At 42.2% G+C, this 24,355-nt stretch overlaps 1 protein-coding gene across 5 annotated transcripts in view; it reads right to left on the minus strand.

The window, feature by feature from the left end:
• Positions 1-421: 421 nt before the first annotated feature.
• The window catches only part of IGSF5 (immunoglobulin superfamily member 5), an 84,694-nt gene continuing 60,760 nt past the window's right edge, over positions 422-24,355 (minus strand). For 4 of the 5 annotated variants that reach the window (XM_054973640.1, XM_054973638.1, XM_054973637.1 and 1 more), the window contains one exon: positions 8,704-9,488. In XM_054973640.1, the coding sequence (XP_054829615.1) occupies positions 8,982-9,488 (507 nt within the window). In that variant the 3' untranslated portion in view covers positions 8,704-8,981. Of the gene's footprint in view, positions 2,469-8,703; positions 9,489-24,355 lie in introns of those variants that run through there. The other variant, XM_054973639.1, reaches the window with a different exon arrangement.

The following is a 24,355-nucleotide window of genomic DNA, read 5'->3' on the forward strand; positions in this document are numbered from 1 at the left end:
TTTTTGACAAAATTCATTTTGAACACCGTAGCTAGGCAGTTGTGCAGCAGCTGTGGTACCCACACAGTCATGATGACATAGCAAAAAGTAGCAAATGGCAAAATTGTCTTCTCAATTAACTGGAGAAGAGGTATGTATCTCTTGGGTCATGAAAATCATTAAAGTGACCTGTTTGTCTAGCACAAAATTGCTTGCATTTTGTCCCGTATTTGCACCCGCACAGTTGGATGTATCCTTTAAATAACCAGCATTGGATACCTTGACTGTTTTTTTGTGCCAGTGCAGTCTATTCATGAAGTGATCAGGACAACTGAGCACAAGATTAACTAAGTTCATGAGCACAAAACAATGACACAAAGAGACATCTAAGTAGTAGATCTCTGTTCAAAAATTTCAAACAATTTTTTCTCCCTCTCAATTGTGTGCCTTTTAAAAATTGGAGGCAGCAACAGGTGAGCTGAGGGTAGTAGCTGCAGAATAGCAATCTAATAATATAGACAGACACAACCAAATCTGTTCAGATCTAAACATTTTTAAAAAATTACATTTCTAATCATAACCAGGAAACACAATGCCACCTTTCCACCCAAAATAGTATCCCCCAAGGCAATGGACAACAAATAATCAAAACATTAAAATAACATTTAAAATGCACATACAGATACAATAAAAACACAGATGTATAAACAAGCACATGCTCAACCAGGGAGGAAGGCCAATAAGAGTTTACTGAGGATATGCCAAATGAACTAAAAAGGCATCACCCACTGCTGGAAGACAATGACAGGAGACAGGCAAATCTCCCTTGGGAGGGAGTTACAAAGTATCAGTGTCATGACTGAGAAGGCCCTTTCCTAGGTTGCCACCTATCTAGCCTCAAGTGGTGGGGGCAACCAAAGCAAGGCCTCCAAAGAATGACCAGAAGGTCATGGGACAACATAATCCTTAAAGTATACTGGTCCCAAGCCATCTAGGGCTTTAAAGGTCAATACCAGCACCTTGAATCAGCACAGAAGCAAATTGGGAACCAGTGTAGATGGAACAAGACTGGAGTGATATGGTCCCTTTGACCCACTCCAGTCAACACTCTGGCCACAGCATTCTGTACCAATTGCAGCTCCCAGACAGTCTTCAAGAGCAGGCCCACATAGAAACCATTGCAATAATCTAATCTGGATGTTACTAGGGCATACACCACAGTGACAAGATCTTTCCTGTCCAGGAGGGGCCACAGTCAAGGCTAGTGAAAGGCACTTCTGGTCACCACTGCCACCTGTTTATCCAACAGGAGGCCCCGGTCCAGCAGCACCCACTAGATACAGTCCTGCTCTTTTAGGGAGAGTGTATCCCCACCTGATACTGTAATAACTGCAGAAATTCCTGTACAAGATGATAAAAGTGACCCTCCAAATGTATACCCTAAATTCACGTCTTTGGAAGTCCAACTGATTTCAATGGATATCACATCCAAGTAAATATGATCCCATTCTAATAAGTTTTTTAAAATGTATAAGAGGAAGGCAATCAAGATACATACATTAAATAATATAAGTAGCATAAAATATACATGATTCCATTAAATAGTAATCTGTGATACTTAGTTTGTCCTTAATGCTAGGCATCATAATAAGTCAACATGGTTCTAAACAGCAGCAGTTTAATAAGTCAGGTTCTTCTTCTATATAGAGCTGTTATAACTTTCTTTGTTCTATCCTACACTAAAGCCTGCAGTGGACTAGTGCAGTCTAAAACACTGCTCTGAATTAAATGAAGAGACTTGTTACAAATCTTTGATGGATGAGTTGCTCACATACTAATAAGAGCTAAATCAAATATTCACAGAGAGCATTCATGTTGGCAAATCCTGTAGATTTGTATTGTGCCTGTCCCGAACTGGCAAACAGTTGAAATGGAAGCCTCTTCATGAATTCCCTTCAACTGATTTCATAATGATTTCGGCTCTCTTATTCCCCTCTCAATGTGCCTGTCTTTAACTTTTTAACGTTATCTTAGCTATATGCTCTGTGCAAGTCACAAATAAAATATTATGTATTGTGATAATAAATATTATTTCCATTAAGCTACAGATATTTCTGTTCTTAAAAAAAACTGATCCCATGTTTGAACATAAATGGATCAAGATTGGAAGCATTTTGATCAACAAGATAACATATTCTGTTGAACCTACCAATAATTTAAAGGGGTGCACAAGCTTTCACAGTTCATAATATTCTTCATCAGGCAAAATAAGTTTTTCAAAAAGGATCCACTATGCTTATTCTTGCCAAACATCATCAGTGTAGGAAAGAAATGACAATAAAAAGTCCTTGTGTGATAGGCAGGGGTACTCAAAGAACTAAGAGAGGGCTTTCCTATACAAGTGTCACATTTCTGATTTTTCTTGGATTGACTGGATAAGCAGCAGGTCTTGAAGGAAGAACTCTGTCATAATTTCCGTCATAAGAGACCTATAAACAATACAAGTTAGAAATTTAATAAAACATGTCTCAATGGTCTTCGTCATAAGTTCATCTAATTAAAGTTAGTCGTGACAAACTCCCCCCCAAAACAAAAGGATCAATTAACATTGTGACTAACCATAGCCAAAAAAGACTAACTTTTATCTGATTCAGGTGCTTATATTACAGCAACTGAAATTGTTGCTAATTTTGTCATTCTTTAGTTGATTTCTTTGCCAACGACATGTTATGTGTTGTTATGTAAAGCAGTATTTTATAAGAATTGACTATTTATTCCTTGCCAGCTAGTCCAAAAAATTTATGCTGATAAAGATCTAAAAGTAATCAGGAAAAACAAAGAGAAGCCTTGTTGTAGATTTATTTTTATTTATTTATTGCATTTCTAGACCGCCATCCCCATCAGACGGACCCAGGGCAGTGTAACAACATACAATTTATAACATACAGTTTAAAAACAATAAAAATATTGTAAATAAACATTAAAACACTATTCCACATACAATAAAATTTCTTGATTGGCGGAATAGGCAACAAAATTTCTCAATTGGCGGAATAAATATTAAAATACAGCATTTTAGGCATAGGGCTTGGCTCTTACATCATGCTCTGCGCCATACTTATGAGCTCCTGCATGGGTGGTGGATGGTCTTCAGTGGTATGGCTGGTAAGAGGACAGCCTAGCCCCCACCAAATGCCTGGTGGAACATCTCCGTCTTGCAGGCCCAGCGGGAAGATAACAAATCCCACCAAGCCCTAGTTTCCTCAGACAGAGAGTTCCACCAGGTTGGAGCCAGGACCGAAAAGGCCCTGGCTCTGGTAGAGGCCAGGCGGACCTCCCTGGGGCCAGGGACCATCAGCAACCGCTTATTAGCTGATCAAAGCAACCTCCGGGGAACATATGGGGAGAGGCACTCCCGAAGGTATGCTGGACCCAGTCTGCATATAAGGACAGACAGATATAAAGACAGCATATGCTTTGGATTCCACTAATCAGATGCAATAAATGGGTTCTCAGTCAGCAGAAATATATGCACAATAGAGAAGGAAAAAATGTGAACTTGTTAAAAGGCAATGAAATATAAACTGTATAATGACCATTTTAGGCAAAATTTTAAAATACACAAGATACGTATAGTAATTATTCACACCCATTGTAATTGCTGGTAAGACTATTTTATTTTTCAACACAAGTTCATATTTATACAAATAAAGCATCAATGAGCAAAGTAATTAAAGCACTGTATGTAAACAAGAGGAGGCAGGCAAATAATGAAGATGTTTGGGTGAAGGGAGAGAGGGACAAAGCATATTTTGAAACCAGGATATCATTTGCTCTTACTACATTGTTTTCTACTTTTGTAATTCCATTTCTGCATTATGAGATATCATGTCTGAACTTTTTTAGTTTTGCGTTGTTTCCAATTTTTGTAATCCTAGTCCCATCACATTGTTTATGGGATTCTCATGAAAGTTATTTCATTGTTTTACATTGTGTGATTCTTGAGTCTCAGCAAAAAAAGTAAACGAGTAAATAAATGTGTGTGTGTGTGATCATCATAACCAATATAACACCTATAGTGGCCAAGAAAGGTAGCATAATTGTTAATTGTTGAGTGATAATAGTTAAACCTACCAATAATTTCTAATTCAGCAATTTCATGCTGAAGTCTTCCTTAGAAATTCCTTCAGTGAAGAATGATGACTTGCAAATTGCACAGCAACGGAGTGTCCAAGTAGACTGAAACAGTCTGCCACATGTTTCTGAACATTGCCATCTTCATCTCAAGTTTGTTTCCATTTATTCTCTTGCACAGAGACTAACCTGTTTGTTATAGGGCATTGTTGAGAGATATTTGCATATATCACACTAGAGAATGAGCCAGTGAATGAGCCCCTGATAGCAAGGCTGATGTAATTAAGTTCGGCAGTAGTGTTGCCTCAGTGAATAAAAGAGCAGATTTGGAACTTGGATTTGTTACAGGGTCTGGTCCCTGGGCTAATGTCTCTGTTACATGGTCTACTGTTGCTGGCAAGCCACTGTTTCAGACCAAGAACAGTTGGTAAACAACTAAAGACCTGCTGTCCAAGTGCTGTGGAAAAGGAGTATCATTGTCCATAATGCACTGCAGAGCATCAATGATATGTTGGAGTAGTTTTGTTTGTGAACAGTGGATGGCAACTATTGGAAACATATATTTAGTTTGGTTTAGTTTAGTAACTTAGCAGAGTAACATAGCAGAGTTATTTAGTCAGAAGCGTTTAAACCCTTAAAACGTGCATTAATTAATTAGTCTTCAGATAAAATCAGAGAAAGATAGAAATTACAGTTTATTGTAGCAAATTTCTTCCATAGTAATATCTTCTGGTAATAAGAAGGGAAAGATCCTAATCTAAAGAGTTACATTCCCTATTCTAATGCCACAGCCTGAAAAAGTAGGCAGCGAGGCTGTAGATGTATGTTTGTGGACAAAAAGAAGCTCCATAGTGAAGTATGGAGGATTTACATCCTTCCTCTTGGAAGACCACGTGGAGAGAGAAAGATTTCCCAAGAGGCACAGAGGCAAGAGAGGAGGAGTCAGTAGGCGTTCCCACCTTAGACAAGAGAGTGGCAGATTGCTAGACTTATACATTACATTCAAAGAAACATGCAGCGCCCCCCAGTGTCCAAAGGCAGGCTAAGTTGCCTACTCCAAAAGCAACATATAGTGGTCTGTCCTTGGGTACCAATATGACCTTGTCAATCTATTCTTCACATCAAAGGATGTGTATTGTACTTAAAAAATGTCTGATGTAAATCCTTTAGGTGTGAATACCTGTCCAAGGAACTGCAACAAATGTATATGTATCACAGCCTGGCTGTAGACAATGGATAACCTCATGAGGGGTAATTCAAAAACCTAAATTCAGGCCTGTTTCTCATTTTATTGTTGCAGTCTAGTTGCTACTGAAAGAACACTGAATAAAAAGTTTCACATTTTTGTTCCTAAAAGAAGTATTTCAGTAATTACCTAGGATCACCTTGGCATATCTGAGACTTTTTTGCATCACTGTGATTCCTCTGTATAAATTGTATTAACCAGCTCATAAAGGATTTGTTTCAAAGTACAGTTAGAACCAGAGCTTTTTTTCAGCGGGAACATGGTGGAACGGAGCAGTATGGAGGGCAATCTAAATTCCCCTCTGTCTGGAGATGAGGGGGCTGGGCCACGAGCCATGTGACCATTTTCGCCGAGGGAGATATAAACTTTAAAAACCTCCCCCCTTGGTCCAGCTGACCCAAAGTGACATAATTGTGCGGTCCTGAGTTCCACCACCTCTTTTCCCAGGAAAAAATCCCTGGTTAGAACTATGCAAACACACACACACTTGACGTATTGTCGAAGTCTTTCACGGCTGGAGAATGATGGTTGTTGTGGATTTTCTGGGCTGTATAGCCGTGGTCTTGGCATTGTAGTTCCTGACGTTTCGCCAGCAGCTGTGACTGGCATCTTCAGAGGTGTAGCACCAAAAGACAGAGATCTCTCAGAGTCACAGTGTAGAAAAGATGTTGGCAGGTAATTTATATCTACTCAGCAAGGTGGGGTTGGGCTGAGTCATCCTGTAAGAGTTTCCCAGAGTGCGGAATACTAATGGAGGGAGGCTTCACTGTATCCTGAGGAGGTTCTTCTGCATATGGATTGGTGCTTGATATGCTAATCTTCTCTGCAGGACTATTGTAGGGTATAGAGTCTTTTGTTAGCCTGGTGTTTTTCAGGACTGGAAACCATGCTGTATTCATTCTTAAAGTCTCTTCTTTCCTGTTGAAATTGTGCTTATGCTTATGAATTTCAATGGCTTCCCTGTGCAATCTGACGAAGTAGTTGGAAGTGTTGTCCAGTATTTTAGTATTCTGGAATAGGATACTGTGCCCTGTTTGAGTTAGGCTATGTTCAGCCACTGTTGATTTTTCAGGTTGGCCAAGTCTGCAGTGTCTTTCATGTTCTTTTATTCTTGTCTGGATGCTACGCTGTGTGGTCCCGATGTAAACTTGTTCACAGCTGCAGGGTATGCGGTATACTCCTGCAGAGGTGAGGGGGTCTCTACTGTCTTTTGCTGATTGTAGCATCTGTTGTATTTTTCTGGTTGGTCTGAATACTACTTGAAGGTTGTGCCTTTTCATAAGCTTTCCCATCTGATTAGTGATTCCTTTGATATATGGCAAAAACACTTTTCCTGTGGGATACTGTTTTTCCTTGGTTGTTTGATTTATCCTTAGTTTAATTGCTCTTCTGGTTTCATTTCTAGAGTAGCCATTTGCTTGGAGTGCGTAGTTTGCTTGGAGTGCATGGATGCTACACAGCGTAGCATCCAGACAAGAATAAAAGCACTTGAAAGACACTGCAGACTTGGCCAGCCGGAAAAATCAGCAGTGGCTGAACATAGCCTAACTCAAACAGGACACAGTATCCTATTCCAGGACGCTAAAATACTGGACAACACTTTCAACTACTTCGTCAGATTGCACAGGGAAGCCATTGAAATTCATAAGCATAAGCACAATTTCAACAGGAAAGAAGAGACTTTAAGAATGAATACAGCATGGTTTCCAGTCCTGAAAAACACCAGGCTAACAAAAGACTCTATACCCTACAATAGTCCTGCAGAGAAGATTAGCATATCAAGCACCAATCCATATGCAAAAGAACCTCCTCAGGATACAGTGAAGCCTCCCTCCATTAGTATTCCACACTCTGGGAAACTCTTACAGGATGACTCAGCCCAACCCCACCTTCCTGAATAGATATAAATTACCTGCCAACATCGTTTCCACACTGTGACACTGAGAGATCTCTGTCTTTTGGTGCTACACCTCTGAAGATGCCAGTCACAGCTGCTGGTGAAACGTCAGGAACTACAATGCCAAGACCACGGCTATACAGCCCGGAAAATCCACAACAACCAATACACCCATTTTCCTCTATATAAGATGTTTCATTTATATGTATTGTGTGTTTCTGGTCTCTAAAACTGTATGCAGCAAATCTGTAGTCTTTTAGTACTCCTAGATGAATTTAATGTCTTAAATAATGCATCCAGCATACATCAATTATTTAAAAGGCCATAAAAGGGGGTGTTAGATACGATATGAGCCCAATATTGCTCTGGTAAACAACTGCCAACACCACTTAAAAATGACAGGATGCACTTGGAACATCTCAAAAATGATTGGTTTGGTTTCAAACATGTACAAACCTCCACAGTTGGTCCTCCATACTCTCTCACGCCATTTACCCTTGTCCTCCACCTCTTTCCTGAACTTGCTTTCTTTAACCTTAAGGCAAGAGATGTGACCTCCTGGGCCAATTTTCCTGTGCCCTATGATGGGCCTAGCCCAATCTGAGTCCAGCCCCTTTGGTAGCTGCATTCCACTGGAGTGCCCATGAGATTTGAGAACTGCCTGTAAGAAGCTGCTGCCACATCCTCATCACAACCATGCCACTTTTCCTCATTTCCCCACCCACAGCCCAAGGTGGGGAAGGGAGTTCAACAGGGATGTGATGCCATAGTAGAGGCCACCCTCTGAAGGTTTCTCCAGAGAACCTGATCTCTGTAGTCTGGAGATCAAATGTAATTCTGAGAGAACTCCAGGTCCCACATGTGTATTTAGGCAACTTTACAAACACTTCTCTTGTGCAAGTGGGAGAGCCTTCTGTTCAAATGAGGGCATCTTAGGATCTCCTCATTAGAGACTTTTGGACACTCATTTTGCTCATTAGTAATTTTCTCATCTGCTTAACAGGTCCATTCATGATATTGTCAGATTTTACTTCCCACTTACTGCTTTAATTTTCCCTGTAATTACTTGCCTAATAATTTCTATGTGATAAATTAATTAAGGCACAGTAAAGATCTTCCTACCAGGCAAACTTAATTAACGATGGTTGTTTAAATCGTAGTTTCTTATCTATTATCACCTGCTTGTAAAAAAAGACGCTGCATCTACAAAGCAACTGAGTGGGCACCTCCTGTACACCACCTTCTAGAAAGGCAGGATATAATAAATAGGACAGAAATATACATTTAAGTGTCAATTTTTAGTCCAGAAACTAACTTTGCATTTCAAGTTTTATTTCATTTTTGATGTTTAGGTGCAAACATAAAGAGCGAACCAAAAAATTGGAAATCCAATGGAAGGCTTTTCGCTACTTTCCATTTGCCATGTAAATCTAATATTGTAGTTTTCAGGAAAAAAAATTGTAGGGAACATCTGAATGAGGCAACACAAATTTTAACATTAGAAAAGCCTTTTTAAAAATCATTAAGTGTTATAATTCATAGAAACTAGATAATTTATCATATAGAATCAGAATAAACAGGAAATATTAAAAAATCATTCAAAATAAACATGTGTCTTCTTATAGAAGGCTGGCCACTGTCACAGACATTGAGAGACCCTCAAAATATCTTGTGGAGACCTCAGATGGAATGTCTAGTTTCTGTTTTGTTTGGTTTGTTTTTCTTTTATAGAAGAAACTGAACTCGGGGAGCTTTAGTCTTGCTGCTGGGGTGTAATTGCTTTCTCTCGGATGCTTGTGCTTTCTGATGTTGTGGTTGGGCCCAAGATTTTGAATGCTGACCCTTCTTTTGTTGAATTTTGGGATACTTATACTTCCTCCTGAGATGCTGGGTATGGCGCTGAGGATCTTGGGTTTCAGACTGCTTAGGATGGTAAGTCAGCTTCTTAGTGTAGGTACTGTGACCACTAGATTGCCATCTCTGGAAGTACACCTTCCTGGTGTAGTAATGTTGGCCATTCGATTGCTTGGTTTGGGGCTTCAGCTTCCTCTTCTGTGGCCAGTGAACTGTGGGTTTCTGAATCTTTGAAGAGATTACTCTGGATTGCCGTTGAGAGATCCTCCGGGATTGCTGTACAGTGTGCTTTTGTGAGTGCTCATTAAAATGATACAAAGGTGGTACAGGGGAGATGCTTGGAAGAGACTGTGATGAACTAGAAAGATATGTTGAAATCTGTGCAAGAGAAGGAAGCAGAGTATGAAAAGCATGTAGAACACATAATCTTGAGTACAGACCCAAGATTTCTACTCTATATCAAAGACTTTGAGTCCACAAGTAGGTGAGCACTAGAGATAAGGTAATCGTAAGCATCACTGCAGTCCTGAGAATTCTGAGCCACTTCAGGCTGTCACAACAATACCATGTTATATATTGATGCTTTCTGCATACAGTTTTACACTGACTACTACTTACCATGGTTAGAAAAAATGTTTGTTTTCCCAAAGCTAAAGATGCTGGCATTTTCATTCACATGGCAATTACATGTAGACAGTGTACAATCTCCACTTAATTCAGCCTGTCTTTAGATAACATATAGTCTTGATATTGAATACTGTCCTCAAATTAAGTCTATCTTCTGAATCTTCAGTATCAGTTCCTGTGTCTTGTTGGAGTAAGTTCCTTCTTCCATACTCCAGGGGCAAGAAGGCAGGTACACTCTTTGTTGTATTAGATCATTAGTGGGATAAAACATCTTAAATTCTTCTTCTGTTTCATCTTGGGAAGAGAAGCTTTGAGGCAGAAGACAGAGTAATGAATTCTTAATCCCATGTCAATCATTCTAAGGAGGTTAGACCCTACTTTGTCTATTCTTGTAACCAAATAACATTACCCCATGTTTTGGAGTCTTCTGTGTATTGGAGGAGTTTGGTTTCATGTAACTGATATTACTACCCCTTGACAGCCTTGTGGCTATGAGTTGGTGTAGGAAGGATTTAAATAAATAATGTTTGTAGTATTCAGAAATGTAGGTAAATATGTCCACTGCTTAAGTAAACCATAAAAGAAGCAGGACTTCTCGTGAAGAATTCCTTATTTAGTCACATGAGATCCATGTTGGGGCACTACATTGCTCAAGTATATCTTTGAAATGTCATGAAGAGTTTTCATTCCTAGAATGCGTTCTTTTTAGTACTGAGGAGAGGAATGTCCTGTTTCTGCTCCCAAATAAAACTCTCAGCCATGGTTTTGCTTGACATCTGCTTCTTCCTTCTACTAAGGAATCTTTTTCTGATTCCACAAAAATAAGAACCTGGCAGTTTCTTCTTAAATTTCAGCTGCTCCAGAAGTCTTCCTTAACTGTGTAGGTTGCATCAAACATGCACAGATTCCTCATCACTGACATCAGAATGCTGTCACAATGGCTTAGAGAGCATCTGTGTATGCACAATGTTGTCTATAGCAGGGAAACATTCTGTGCTTGTAAAAGAGCCATGTAGATTCCCATTGGTCTCTAATATGATTTGATAAAGTTCTGCCATGGACAATGGAATGAAAATATTCTAGTAGTATTTTTCAATTTAACACACTGTGTTCAAATAGTAAAGCAGCAAACACCCTGGCAACTAGCATCATGTTGACATTAAATGTACATTTAATGAAATGATTGGCAGGAAAAAATTGTGACAGAGAGGCAAGAATTAAGGAGCGTCCAATCATGTATCAGATAGTGAATTTGGCAAACTGAAGGCTCAAGCCAAAGAAAGTAATTTTTCCATGTGTTTTGGGGTGGGTGGGGGGCTTTGAGGGTCTTGGAATAAGCCAGCGAAGACAGGCCCATACGCTGCAAAACTGCAGCTGGTTTTAGTTAAGTGTGTTTATACCACACTGGAATGGTCGTAAGTAGAGATGGGCCCAAACCAGAAAAAAACAAACCATGTGGTTCATGGTTCATCAAATTTCATGAACCATGAACCACAAACTTTCACGAACCTGCCCCTGGTTTGCGAACCGGTCCGTTTGGTTCACGAAATTCATCACTTCCAGGTCAGAAAATAGTCACTTCCGGGCCAGCAGAAGGTCACTTCCGGGCCAGCAGGAGTTCACTTCTGGATCAGCAGAAGGTCTGCAGGAAGTCCATCCCCTGTTGCCTAGGAAACTGATTGATTGGCACCAGGCTGTCTGCAGTGATGAACCAAAAAACAAACCAAACGAATCAGCCTAAAAGTTTGTGGCAGTTCATCAGAAATGGGATCTGATGGTCCGTAATTAACAAACCACGAACCAGCCTGGTTCGTACTTAATTTTGGTTCATATTTCAGTTCGTGCCCATCTCTAGTCGAAAGTAGCAAAATCAAGGAAGGTACCCACAGATACAAGTGGAGCCTTCTAATTGCTATTGGAAGGGGTTTTTTTTGAATGGTGCTAAATAATGCCTGACTCGCAGATGCTTACCTTTCAGATTTTCTAAGCTATTGATAATAATTATAATCACAGTCAAGGCTGTTTGTGAAAAATAATTTACTATTGTGGCGGGAAATCTCTGCTGGGATCGGGTCCCACCAGCAGAGTTCGGTTCTTGCTAGGTAGCCCCTCACCAAAGGCTTGGGGTGGAATAAAGCCTGCCTGTTCTTACCCTATTGCTGGTCTAAGTATCTGGCTGAAAGTGATGTATACAGCACAGAAAAGTTCTTAGCCAAAGCTGGTAATTTTATTTTAAAAGAATAAGAGAGAATACAAGCAGTTGGGCAAGGCACCAGACCTGGGCCCGACCCACTGAACACTAGAGTGTTATGGAGACAGATACAGAATACAAGTTAGCGTGCAAGACACAACAATATTATAAGATAACTACAAAAAAACTTTTCCCCCATTCCAGAGCTCTGGGACCCCTCCATTGCACAGCCGCAAGACTTTAGCTAGCCTCTGTGTGTTGGCAAGTGAAGGGTACCAAGTGCCTGGTTCGTCCCTCTCTTATAGGGAGATATCAAAGGCTTGCTTCATTAACATCCTAATCAATTACATTGTCTTTGTTCTTGAAAGACAGTTCCGTTGAGAGTCTTTCGTGTAAACACAAGTCTACACATCCTTTACCTCTAAGATAGACTGCATCTTTCATATACGTTTGGCTACATTGTAAATTACAAAGGAATGTTCACACCTCAATAGTAGGGATGTGTGTTTCGGCTTTCTGAATGCCGAAAGAAAGCCGAAACAAAAGTGTTTCGGCTTCTTTCGGGTTAGCCGAAACGTTTCAGAGAAAGCCGAAACGTTTCAGCTTAGCCGAAAGAAAAAAAGCCAAAACGTTTCGGCTTCTTTCGGCTTTCTTTCGGCTTTTCAATGGGAAAATGCCTCCGTCTTCCCGGACGTCTGGGGGAGGCATTTTCCCACCGAATCAGCCCAAAATTGGTGGGGACCTTCCTCTAACCCCTCTCTAAAAAAACCCCAAGTTTCAGACTGATTGGACTTTGGGGGGCCATGTTATGGCCCCCCAAAGCAGGTCCCCCTATCCTCCCATAAGAAAGCGAAGGAGCAGCATATTGTTAGCATGCTGCTGCTCATCTTCTTCATTATTTCCTATGGGGAAAAAATGAAGAGGCAGGCTTCCTTTGCCAGGGGTGGCATTTTGCATGCAAAATGCCCCCTTACCCTCAGGGGCCCTTCTCCCACCCCTCCTCCCACCCCCCACCAAGGCTCAGCCTGCTCCCACTTGGGGGGGGCATTTCATGGCCTCCCCAAGTAGGTGCTCTGCTCTCTATCACTGACAGCTGGGGGAGGCTTGTCTTGCCAGGGGTGGCATTTTGCATGCAAAATGCCCCCCAACCCTCTGGGGCCCTTCTTCCACCCTTCCTCCCACCCCCCACCAAGGCTCAGACTGCTCCCACTTGGGGGGGCCATTTCATGGCCTCCCCAAGTAGGTCCTCTCAGCCCCTAAAGTCCACCCCTTACAGCCCCACACAAACCCAATTCCCCCCCAGCTGCCACACACAGACCCAAATCCCCACATTAGCCCCTCACAGACCCAAATCCACCCCCACCTGCCCCACACCCATAACCCCAGGAACAGGCTGGCAAAGGCCAGCCCTCTCCCTTTGTTCCCTATGCTGGGAACTTCTAAACTCTCTCCCTGGGCAATTCTGCACAGCCCAGGGGTGCCACAATGGTGGGCACACTTCTGAGTGCCAGCTGGTCCCTGTGAAAGAGCACCTGAACCACAGACACCCTCCCTCAAATTCCCCCACCACCTACAGAGATGGCTGGCCAGCCAGCCCCATTGTTCCCTATGATGGGAACCAACTGCACAACAAAGAATAAAACACGAACAACACAAAATAAAGTTTTTTAAAAATTATTTTCTCCCTTTCAAAGTACAAGTAGGCAAAGCATTATGACACATTACACCAGCAGTCCCCCACACAGAAAAATTAACACAACTCACTTAACACCAGAGAATCACAAAGCACGATTCCTGTCAAAAACACTTTATTTCTTGAACAGCTTTAGGTTACACAGCAGGGGGGAACACCAAAGGGCATGGCAGCACTATCTTACACAAAAATAACACAACTCACTTAACATCAGAGAATCACAAAAGCACAATTCCTGTCAAAAACACTTTATTTCTTGAACAGCTTTAGGATACACAGCAGGGGGGCGCACCAAAGGGCATGGCAGCAGTATCTTACACAAAAATAACACAACTCACTTAACATCAGAGAATCACAAAAGCACAATTCCTGTCAAAAACATTTTATTTCTTGAACAGCTTTAGGATACACAGCAGGGGAGCACACCAAAGGGCATGATAGAAGTGTACTACACAAAATAATACAACCCACTTCACCGTTTTTGACAGCAGTTGTGTTTGTGTGATTCTCTGATGTGAAGTGAGTTGTGTTATTTTTATGCAGTACACTGCTTTCATGCCCTGTTGTGCCTTCCTACTGTGTAACCTAAAGCAGTTAAGGAAATAAAGTGCTTTTGACAGCAATATTTTGGGGTGATTCTCTGATGTTAAGTGAGTTGTGCTATTTTTGTGTAAGATACTGCTGCCATGCCCTTTGGTGTGCCCCCTGCTGTGTAACCTAAAGCTGTTCAAGAAATAAAGTGTTTTTGACAGGAATTGTGTTTTGTGATTCTCTGATGTTAAGTGAGTTGTGTTAATTTTTCTGTGTGGGGGACTGATGGTGTAATGTGTCATAATGCTTTGCCTACTTGTACTTTAAAAGGGAGAAAATAATTTTTAAAAAACTTTATTTTGTGTTGTTCGTGTTTTATTCTTTGTTGTGCAGTTGGTTCCCATCATAGGGAACAATGGGGCTGGCCGGCCAGCCATCTCTGTAGGTGGTGGGGGAATTTGAGGGAGGGTGTCTGTGGTTCAGGTGCTCTTTCACAGGGACCAGATGGCACTCAGAAGTGTGCCCACCATTGTGGCACCCCTGGGCTGTGCAGAATTGCCCAGGGAAAGAGAGTTTAGAAGTTCCCAGCATAGGGAACAAATGGAGAGGGCTGGCCTTTGCCAGCCTGTTCCTGGGGTTATGGGTGTGGGGCAGGTGGGGGTGGATTTGGGTCTGTGAGGGGCTAATGTGGGGATTTGGGTCTGTGTGTGGCAGCTGGGGGGGGGAATTGGGTTTGTGTGGGGCTGTAAGGGGTGGACTTTAGGGGCTGAGAGGACCTACTTGGGGAGGCCATGAAATGCCCCCCCAAGTGGGAGCAGGCTGAGCCTTGGTGGGGGGTGGGAGGAGGGGTGGGAGAAGGGCCCCTGAGGGCTGGGGGGCATTTTGCATGCAAAATGCCACCCCTGGCAAGACAAGCCTCCCCCAGCTGTCAGTGGTAGAGAAAAGAGCACCTACTTGGGGAGGCCATGAAATGCCCCCCCCAAGTGGGAGCAGTCTGAGCCTTGGTGGGGGTGGGAGGAAGGGTGGGAGAAGGGCCCCAGAGGGTTGGGGGGCATTTTGCATGCAAAATGCCACCCCTGGCAAGACAAGCCTCCCCCAGCTGTCAGTGGTAGAGAGCAGAGCACCTACTTGGGGAGGCCATGAAATGCCCCCCCCAAGTGGGAGCAGGCTGAGCCTTGGTGGGGGGTGGGAGGAAGGGTGGGAGAAGGGCCCCAGAGGGTTGGGGGGCATTTTGCACGCAAAATGCCACCCCTGGCAAGACAAGCCTCCCCCAGCTGTCAGTGGTAGAGAGCAGAGCACCTACTTGGGGAGGCCATGAAATGGCCCCCCCAAGTGGGAGCAGGCTGAGCCTTGGTGGGGGGTGGGAGGAAGGGTGGGAGAAGGGTTCCTGAGGGTTGGGGGGCATTTTGCATGCAAAATGCCACCCCTGGCAAAGGAAGCCTGCTTCTTCATTTTTTCCCCATAGGAAATAATGAAGAAGATGAGCAGCAGCATGCTAACAATATGCTGCTCCTTCGCTTTCTTATGGGAGGATAGGGGGACCTGCTTTGGGGGGCCATAACATGGCCCCCCAAAGTCCAATCGGTCTGAAACTCGGGGGTTTTTAGAGAGGGGTTAGAGGAAGGTCCCCACCAATTTTGGGCTGATTCGGTGGGAAAATGCCTCCCCCAGACGTCCGTGAAGACGGAGGCATTTTCCCGTTGAAAAAGCTGAAAGCCGAAAGAAAGCCGAAACAAAGCCGAAAGCCGAAAGCCGAAACGGCTGGCCGTTTCGACTTTCGGCTTATTCGAAAGAGATTCTTCTTTCGGCTTTCGGCTTTCGGCTTTAGCCGAAATTTTTTGGCTTGCACACCCCTACTCACTAGCTAAAGGTTTGAGATATCCTGTTCTTCCTGGAGATAAGCTGTTTGCTGTTTGTCCTGGTCCTTCTTAACTTGCTCTTTTGGTGATTTATATGTAAAAGGACAGAGGACCCTTCAAAGGTCCCAAACAATTAACAACTTTTATGGCCTTATTTGTTCCCTGTCACAGAGGGTGAAATCTTGTCAGGAAATGCAACTTTATTCTGCAGAGAGGGACGGAGAGCTTTTGGAAGATTTATTTTTCTGTTTTCTGACATCTCCAGTTAAAAGGATCAGGTAGTAGTTTCCTGAGGCCCTAGTGGCAAATTCATGAGTTCATGCATGTAAACTAGCCATCACCTGAACACAAAAAACAGAATTTTGCATTTCCACTCCAGACATCACAAGTAACTGAGATCAAACATGTGACTCCCTGTCCTGGCCCCCAAATAATTGTGGTTATGTAGAATTTTTCCAAATTTTCCAAAACATTGAAAAGTGTAAGAGGATAAAATACGAACATTTATATAGCTGTTTAACAACACTCTTTTCAGGAGTCTTAGGAAGCCTGAGAGAAAAGTGAATAGATACATATTTTAAATAAGTAAATAAATGCAATATACCAACTGTCATTGCAGTGGTTACAAAACCATCCTACATCATTTACTCCTAGCCCAGAAACTAGAGTAAGGGTAAATCTGAGGTCATGAAGACACCTACAAGAAAATAGTACATTTTTAAAACTCCATTCAGTTGTTGATGAACTACAGCATTGCCAAGATAGCACTTCTTGGTAACTTACACCCTTGGTAAAAAGCATCTGAACTTACAGACTAGGTCATTATGAAATTGATCTGCTTCACTCTTTCTGATGCTTTATTGTTCCTTCAATTGCCTGACTCTTTCAATGAAGAGACAGCCTACAGTTAAGGTGACTTTGATCTGTTCTTTCAACACTAATTGTTCTCAGCTCCAAATCAGACAGACTAAAAAGAGGCCCATTAGAACCACCACCGGAGAGGCTCATCAGAGCCACAAAGGGAGAAAAATGAGGTTCATGTCGCCAAAGTCTGGTGTTGTGCTACTCACCATAACAAATTATGGAGACTCTGAAATATCTTAGAATGGAGACAGTAAATTTTTAGAAAGATGGCATAATATAAAACATGCAAGTACTCATTCTATATAGCAAAAAAAAACCCTCAAAGAAGTGCAAACTCAGTGCATAAGTATATGTGAACTAGATGCTTCTTTACAATGCCTGCCCTGGGGGGGGCATACAATTTCTCTCCTTTGATGAGATGAGAAACCATTCAGACAAGACTGATGCATGATAGACATATGTGAAGCACTTAGCTCACATGTTCTTTGAGGTTTGTGATAGAGGGCAGAGCCCACCCCCTCTTCTGCTTACATGAGGACCAATGCCAAGAGCATAGCATAAAGTCTAGGGCAGAGATGAGAGACAAGGTAGAAGAGGAGAGAAAATGACAATCAAGTGTGTGTCAGGAGAAAGAAAGTTGTTTTCTTGAGTTTCTCATGGTGGTTAAACAGGGAATCTTGCTTAATTGAATTAATTCTGTTCATTTCAGCATACAGGCAAAATGCATCCGGTACTGTTTGGGCCAAACTAGACATTGCATGCTAGATGTTTATAACAGTCTCCCAATGAAAAGAGCTGCAGGAGGCTGCAAACCTGTTCAGAAAAACAGCAGAGGGCAAGGGATAATTAACCCTTTTCCAACAGGCCATTTTTTAAAACAACATCACTCTCCCAGATCTGCTTTTATAACCATGTTTTTTTCCCACTTCTGGATAGAAAAGCAAATTGAGGTAACAATTTTTGATAGGAAGAACAAGACTTGGTGACTGAGTGATGCCTTCTCCCCCCAACTATTTCTTTGAGCACCCTAAGAAATGTCCCATGAGTACCCCTACCATCACGACCGCCAGCTTACAATAAGTAGCTATTATGTGAACCTGTTTCTCATCTGGCTCCAGGGGTGTGCTGTGCTATGGAGGAGATACAGCACACACTGTCACCCTCCAGAGGCCAGCAGCCCAATTGTCCTGTTGGTCTGCATCTACCTAAGTCTTAGCATTAGCCTTGCCTGGTGTGCAGACTGGGGGAGGTGATGCAAGCACTACTTTCAGAGCAGACACTTTGGTCAAGCTAGTTTCCTACCTTGGCCCTGCACACAGTACTTGGCCCTCTTCCCTTTCTCTCTCTTGCTCACACATCTGCTGTAAGCAGACTTCATCAGAGGTCAAGGCTTTAGAAGACAGCCAGCAGCTAAGAGAGGGAGTTAAATGGGGAAATGGTGCAAGAGGCAAGGAAGGGGTAAATTACTGACTTTTTGCTTAGGGCTGTGTGGTGCGGAAGCTGTTTGGGGTTATCCATGTTTCTGAAACTTGCTTCTAGCATGTGGTCCTAGTGGGAGAGGCTTTTGCTGAATGAGGTGAGTCACTTGATGGAGCCTGCCATTGTCTTAGGCTTGGGGGAGCAGCCTCGAGTCCCAGCTGTAAGCAGAGTTCATCAGAGATGAAGGCTCTAAGAAGTCCGGCAGCAGCTCATGGAATGCCCAATCAGTAGCTCTAATAGACCGAGTTAAAAGGGGGAATTTGAGGGGAGAGCAAGAGACAGCCACAGAGACAAGCCTCTCTAAACAAGGAGAGAGGAGTAAAGTTCCTGTGCAAGTTCAGTGTTGGAGAGAAGTTAAGAGTACAACAGACTGAACTTCTTGGTACTTGATTCTCCATCGTTTCAGATAAGCTCTATTTCTTATCCCTCAGCACTTCTAAATAACCAAACCAGTTATTAAGGTAGAATGCCAGTTGAGGCAGGGGAAGGTGTTGACTATCCAGTATTTTTCAAAGAGTACCATACATATGATTGTGTGCACACTGGCCAGAAATTGTGGGTGGGTGCTTGATGTGTGGAGCTCTTGGGTCTCAGGGAACAGATTTTTTCTCTTGACGATAGAGTTGCCGACACGAAGAGGCAGAGAGAGAGAGATTGGGGGGGGGGAGATGTGGATGAGACTTCCAGAACATGCTAGAATTGTACCACTCCGGTGCAGCAGCTTCTCTGCTTTCATGGAGATTAAAGGACTTACAGTTAGAGGAGGTAGAAATAATCCCTTCGAAGGGACCGTTTCAGAACCAATATCCTCTCATACCAAAAACAGCTCTCTGGAGTTGTCAGGAGCTAGGCTTTTGTTAGTGAGAGATTCAATTATTAGGAATACAGAGGCTGGAGTCTGTGGCAGGCATTTTGATTGCCTGGTGCAAAGGATTTGGACATCACATGCTGTCTAGATAGACTGATCGCTAGTACAGGGGATGAATCAGAAGTCATGTTGGCACTCATGACACTGGGAAATGTCATGGAGCAAAAACTTTAGATTGCCAGGCAGAAAGTTAAAGGCCATGGCCTCAAGGGTAAAAGTCTCAGACCTGTTCCACATGCAGGAACAACTAGACAGGCACAAATTAGGAATCTCAATGTGTAGGTGAGAAATTTGTGCTTGAAGAAAGGGTTTAGATTTGTTAGGCACTTGGGTTTCACCTGAACTGAAAGGGAATCAGGCTGCTAGTGCTTAAAACCAAAAAGCTGGCAGAGCAATTTTTAAACAAACTCCCTGGTGAAATACAACAGTAACTGGGGAGTCTCTAGTTTGGATGACTCATTCTAAAGGGATGCTCTCAGGAAAATATAGATTAGAGTACACTATTGAACTTGAGAACGAGAGCAGAGAAGTAAAGAAGGGCCGTGTCAAGAAATCTAAGGAGGCAGAGATCTGTAGAGAGGGAAACAAGGTATAGATGTTTTTATGCCAGTGTTAAAAATCTCTAAGCCAAGACAGGGTAGTTGGAGTGCTTGGTGCTAAATTACTGTGTAGATATAATGGGCATTTCAGAAAGCTGGAAAAATCAATGGGACACAGTTATTCTTGGGTTAAATGCTCTAAAAAAGGATAGGAAAGACGTGTGTTGCTCTAAATAACAAAGAGGACATAAAGGCAAATAATGGTTGGAAGTTTCAGGAGAACCAACTCTACTAGGAACTGCAGAATCATGGAAATACCAGACCCTAAAGATTATTTAAAAGTAGAAGTGTACTATCACTCCCCTGATCAAACCAGAGGCACATGTCAAAATGGAGAAGGAAATAAGGGAGGTGACTAAAGTGGAAACTGTAATGCTGATGAGTTCAGTTACCCTCACATTGACTAGGTAAATGTGTGCTGGAGTCATGCAGTAGAAACCCGGTTTTTAGACATCATAAATGACTATATTAGAGTAGCTGGTCTCAGGGCCAACTAGAGGTGTAGTGACTGTGGAGTTAGTTCTGAGTGGGGATTGGGATCTGGTGCATGCTGTAGATGTTGCTGTATCAGTAGGGGAAAGTAACCAACTATCATTATCATTATCATTATCATTATCATTATCATTATCATTATCATTATCATTATCATTATTATTTAAATTTATAGTCTGCCCTCCCCGCGAACAGGCTTCAGGTGGATTACAACATACAGATGAAAACACATTAATAAAACAGTACATTGAATAATAATAAAAGCCAGATTTAGCAGCATAAAAACAAACTCTGCACCATGTTCCTAATATCTCAGGACGGGATTCACTCCACCTTTCCCTGCCAACCATAAGGGGAAGAGAGGGGTGAAGACGTGAGTTGGGGCAGATGACTCATATAGCACCCCCCCACACACACACACTAATAGGAGACAGGCAGGGAGGCCAATGAGTGGATCTGAATACTGGCCTCAACCAAATGCCTGGCGGAACATCTCTTACAGGCCCGCTGAAAGGACACAATGCTATTAAGTTCAGCACTCATGTCAGTGGAAAGATGCACCAAAGTCCAAAACAATCACATATGATTTCAAAAGAGGGAAATTTACCCCCCCCCCAAAAAAGAGGACTAGTTAAAAAGAAGAATTAAGGGAGTCAAACCCCTTTAAAATGCCTCAAAACTCTTTAAAACTATGCTAACTGGGGACGAGATAAAATATATACTTCTTCAAAAACTGAAAGGTTTTCCCAAGTGAGGTGAATGGAAAGGAGTGCTGGTTTTGGCAAAACAAATATACATTGACAATAAGGCAAGCAAAAAGATAATGTAAAGAACAGACTGTAATAAACATTATGACAAACAATTTATTCAAATATATCAAGAGCAGAAAACCAGCAAGGGAGGTGTTTGAGTCTTTGGATAACAAAAAAAAAATGAAAGGATTGCTGAAAGAAGATGGGGAAATTGCAAAGAAATGAATGCATGTGTCTATTACTAATGAAAAGGTGGGGCACGTACCCCCACCAGAACTGCTGTTTTCCAGAAAAGCATCTGAGGAACTGACCCAAATTGAGGTAACGAAGTTTTAGGTCTACTGGGTAAACTGAAAATAAATAAGTCTCTGAGTCCAAAGAGGATACAACCAAGGGTTCTTAAAGAATTCAACTGTGAAACTGTTTATCTACTAACAGTATATTTAGCTTGTCCCTAAAATTGGCTTCTGTGCCAGATGACTGGAAAGTAGCAAATGTCACCCTGAGTTTTAAACGGAGTCCAGAGGGGACCCAAGGAATTTCAGGCCAGTTATCCAAGTAAAATTGTAGAAACCGTTACTAAACAGAGAATTACTAAACTCAGTGAAAAACAAAGCCTGCAGAGGAGGAATCAGCCTGGCTTCTGTCAAGAGAAGTCATGCCTCACCAACCTTTTGAAGTTCTTTGAGCAGCTTAACAAACATATAGATAAGGGTGATCCAGTAGAAATTATATATTCCAAAAGGTTCCAAAAGGTTTTTGACAAGGTGCCACACCAAAGACTCCTGTGTAAGTTTGGCAAGCATGGGACAAGAGGACAAGCTGTCATGGGACAAATGTTAAATGACTGGAAGCAGAAAGTAGGGATAATTTGACCATACTTGCAGTGGAGGGAATTTAACAGTGGGGTCCCACAAGGGTTGGTATTGGGGCTAGAGATATTTAATTTGTTCATAAATGATTTGGAATTGGGGGGTAAGCATTGTAGACATAATGTTAGTGGTTATATCAAATGTTTTGCGATGTAAAAACCAAGGCAGAGTGTGAAGAGCTACAGAAGGATCTCTTTGAAGTGGGTATGTGGGCAACAACATGGTAAATGAAGTTCACTGTAGGTAAACATAAGTTGATCCATATTGGAGCCAAAAATCCTCACTTTAATGCTGATGGGTCTGATCTGCCCCAGACTGAGAAGGAAAGAGATCTTAGGGTTGTAGTAGACAACTTGATGAAAATGTAAACTCAGCATGTAGTGGCAATGAAAAGGGGAGACACTCCATGCTGGGGATTATTAGGAAAGGGATTGAATATGAAACAGCCAATATTATACCCTTTGATAGAGCTATGGTATAGCCCTATTTAGAATCCTGTGTATAATTCTGGTTGCCTATCTCAAAAATAGGGTTGCTAGGTTCCTTCCATTTGAAAGCAGGGGGGGAATTGTGGGGGGCATGCTTAATAGACATACGGAGTGCTTCCTCATCAAGTGTGGACATCATTCCTGGTGCACTGTGGAAGCGATGGGTCACATTCAGGGCTGATTTGATAAACATTGGCTCCAAACACTACACACAACCTGTCGCTTCCGTGTTGTGCTCGGAATGACATCATTCCCAATGTGACGACAAAGTGCTCTGGAGAGCTTGGGAGCATGGGAGCAGGTTTCTCAGGCCTGTTCCCATGCCTCCCCCCGCCCCCACTGGCCAAGTGAGAAAGGGCAGAGGGTGGGAGTGGGGATCTTTCACCCTCAGCAGAGGACTGGTAACCCTACTCTAAAAGGACATTGCAGCACTGGAAAAAAGGGTAGAAGAGGGCAAGCAAAATAATTCAGCGGCTGAAGCATTTTTCTTATAAGGAAAATTTTCGACTCAGAAAAAAAGGCATCTGGGAGGTGAGCATGATAACAGTTTATAAAATTATCCATGGAATGAAGAAAGTGGATACAGCGAGCTAGAACTTGGGGGCATCCAATGAACCTGATAGATGATAGGTTCAGGACAGACAAAAGGAAACAGTTACTTACTCAACAAGTATTTAAATTGTGGAATTCACTACTAGCATATTGATGACTACGAGATGACTTTAAGAGTGAATTAGACAGATTCATGGAGGGTAGTTTAAAGTAGGTAGCTGCGTTTATCTGCAGTAAAACAGCAGGATTTAAGCCCAGTGTACCTTGGATGCCAACAAGATTTTCAGGTTTTAAGCTTTTGAGAATCAAAGCTCCCTTCTTCAGATTCATAGAGGAAAGGTGCACCAATGGCTAATAGCCATGGTGTCTAAATGTACTCTCCATATACCGAGGCATCTGGATACCAATTCTAGGAGGCAGCATCAGAAGAAGGCCTTGGCTGCTATCAGAGGAAGGCCCTGCTGTTTGCTCTTTAGAGCACAATGGTTTGGCCACTGTGAGAAACAGGATGTTGAACTGGATGAACCACTGCACTGATCCAGCAGGTCTCTTTTTTTCTTCTACACCCAAGCCTGGTGTCAACTCAAAGTGATGAAATCAGTGGGGGCTGGGCATATGTTTTGTGAGTGAAAGAAGGCAAGTGAAGTTCCTTGGTACGTTACTGCATGCAACCCTTACTGAAACTCATTAATAAATCTCATACTGCTGGCTACGGAGAATATTTTGTCTGCATTCAAGCAGTATAACCAACCAGCTTCATGCACATGGGGAAAAGGGTTCTGTCCCACAAATCAGCATTCCTTTTTAGTTTTATATGGGATAGCTGGGGGTGGGAAGGAACCTTTTCTGTGTGTTGGTATTGGGAGGTAGACTGTTTGGGAGAAGGCATCGTTCTGCATGTAGCATAGGAAGCAAAACACAAACATGCTTAATTGTATGTTCTGTTTAACTGACACTCATTTTTAAGTAAACTTGAATTCTGAATCCCGTGCTTAAAATATAGTACAGTTCAGTAGTGCATTTTTTCAAGACCCTGGAATGATACTATGTGTATCTGTCTTAAAATGTCAAACTTTAAGCTTTTAGGTAAATAAAAACAAGCTCTGTTGCCCTCGATGAAGTTGGGAATTTTAGACCAAGCAGGCTGGAAGGTGCCATTTCATCATTTTGCAATTGCTAACCTCTGTGTTCAAGTTTTTGATACTAAAATACAATTTCTTTTAAAGAATGTATCCCTGTTCCCTGGGCATTCTAGAAAGATAATTGAGTAAGATAAAAATAATGAAGGACAAAAGTAAGAAAAAACAATTTTATGTTTCTCATCCCCTTTAGAAAGTTATGATTCAAATCTTTAGTATGTTTATGGAATGTGTGTGTC

The sequence above is a fragment of the Eublepharis macularius genome, chromosome 3 (genome assembly GCF_028583425.1).
Source record: "Eublepharis macularius isolate TG4126 chromosome 3, MPM_Emac_v1.0, whole genome shotgun sequence".
Lineage (NCBI taxonomy): Eukaryota > Metazoa > Chordata > Lepidosauria > Squamata > Eublepharidae > Eublepharis > Eublepharis macularius.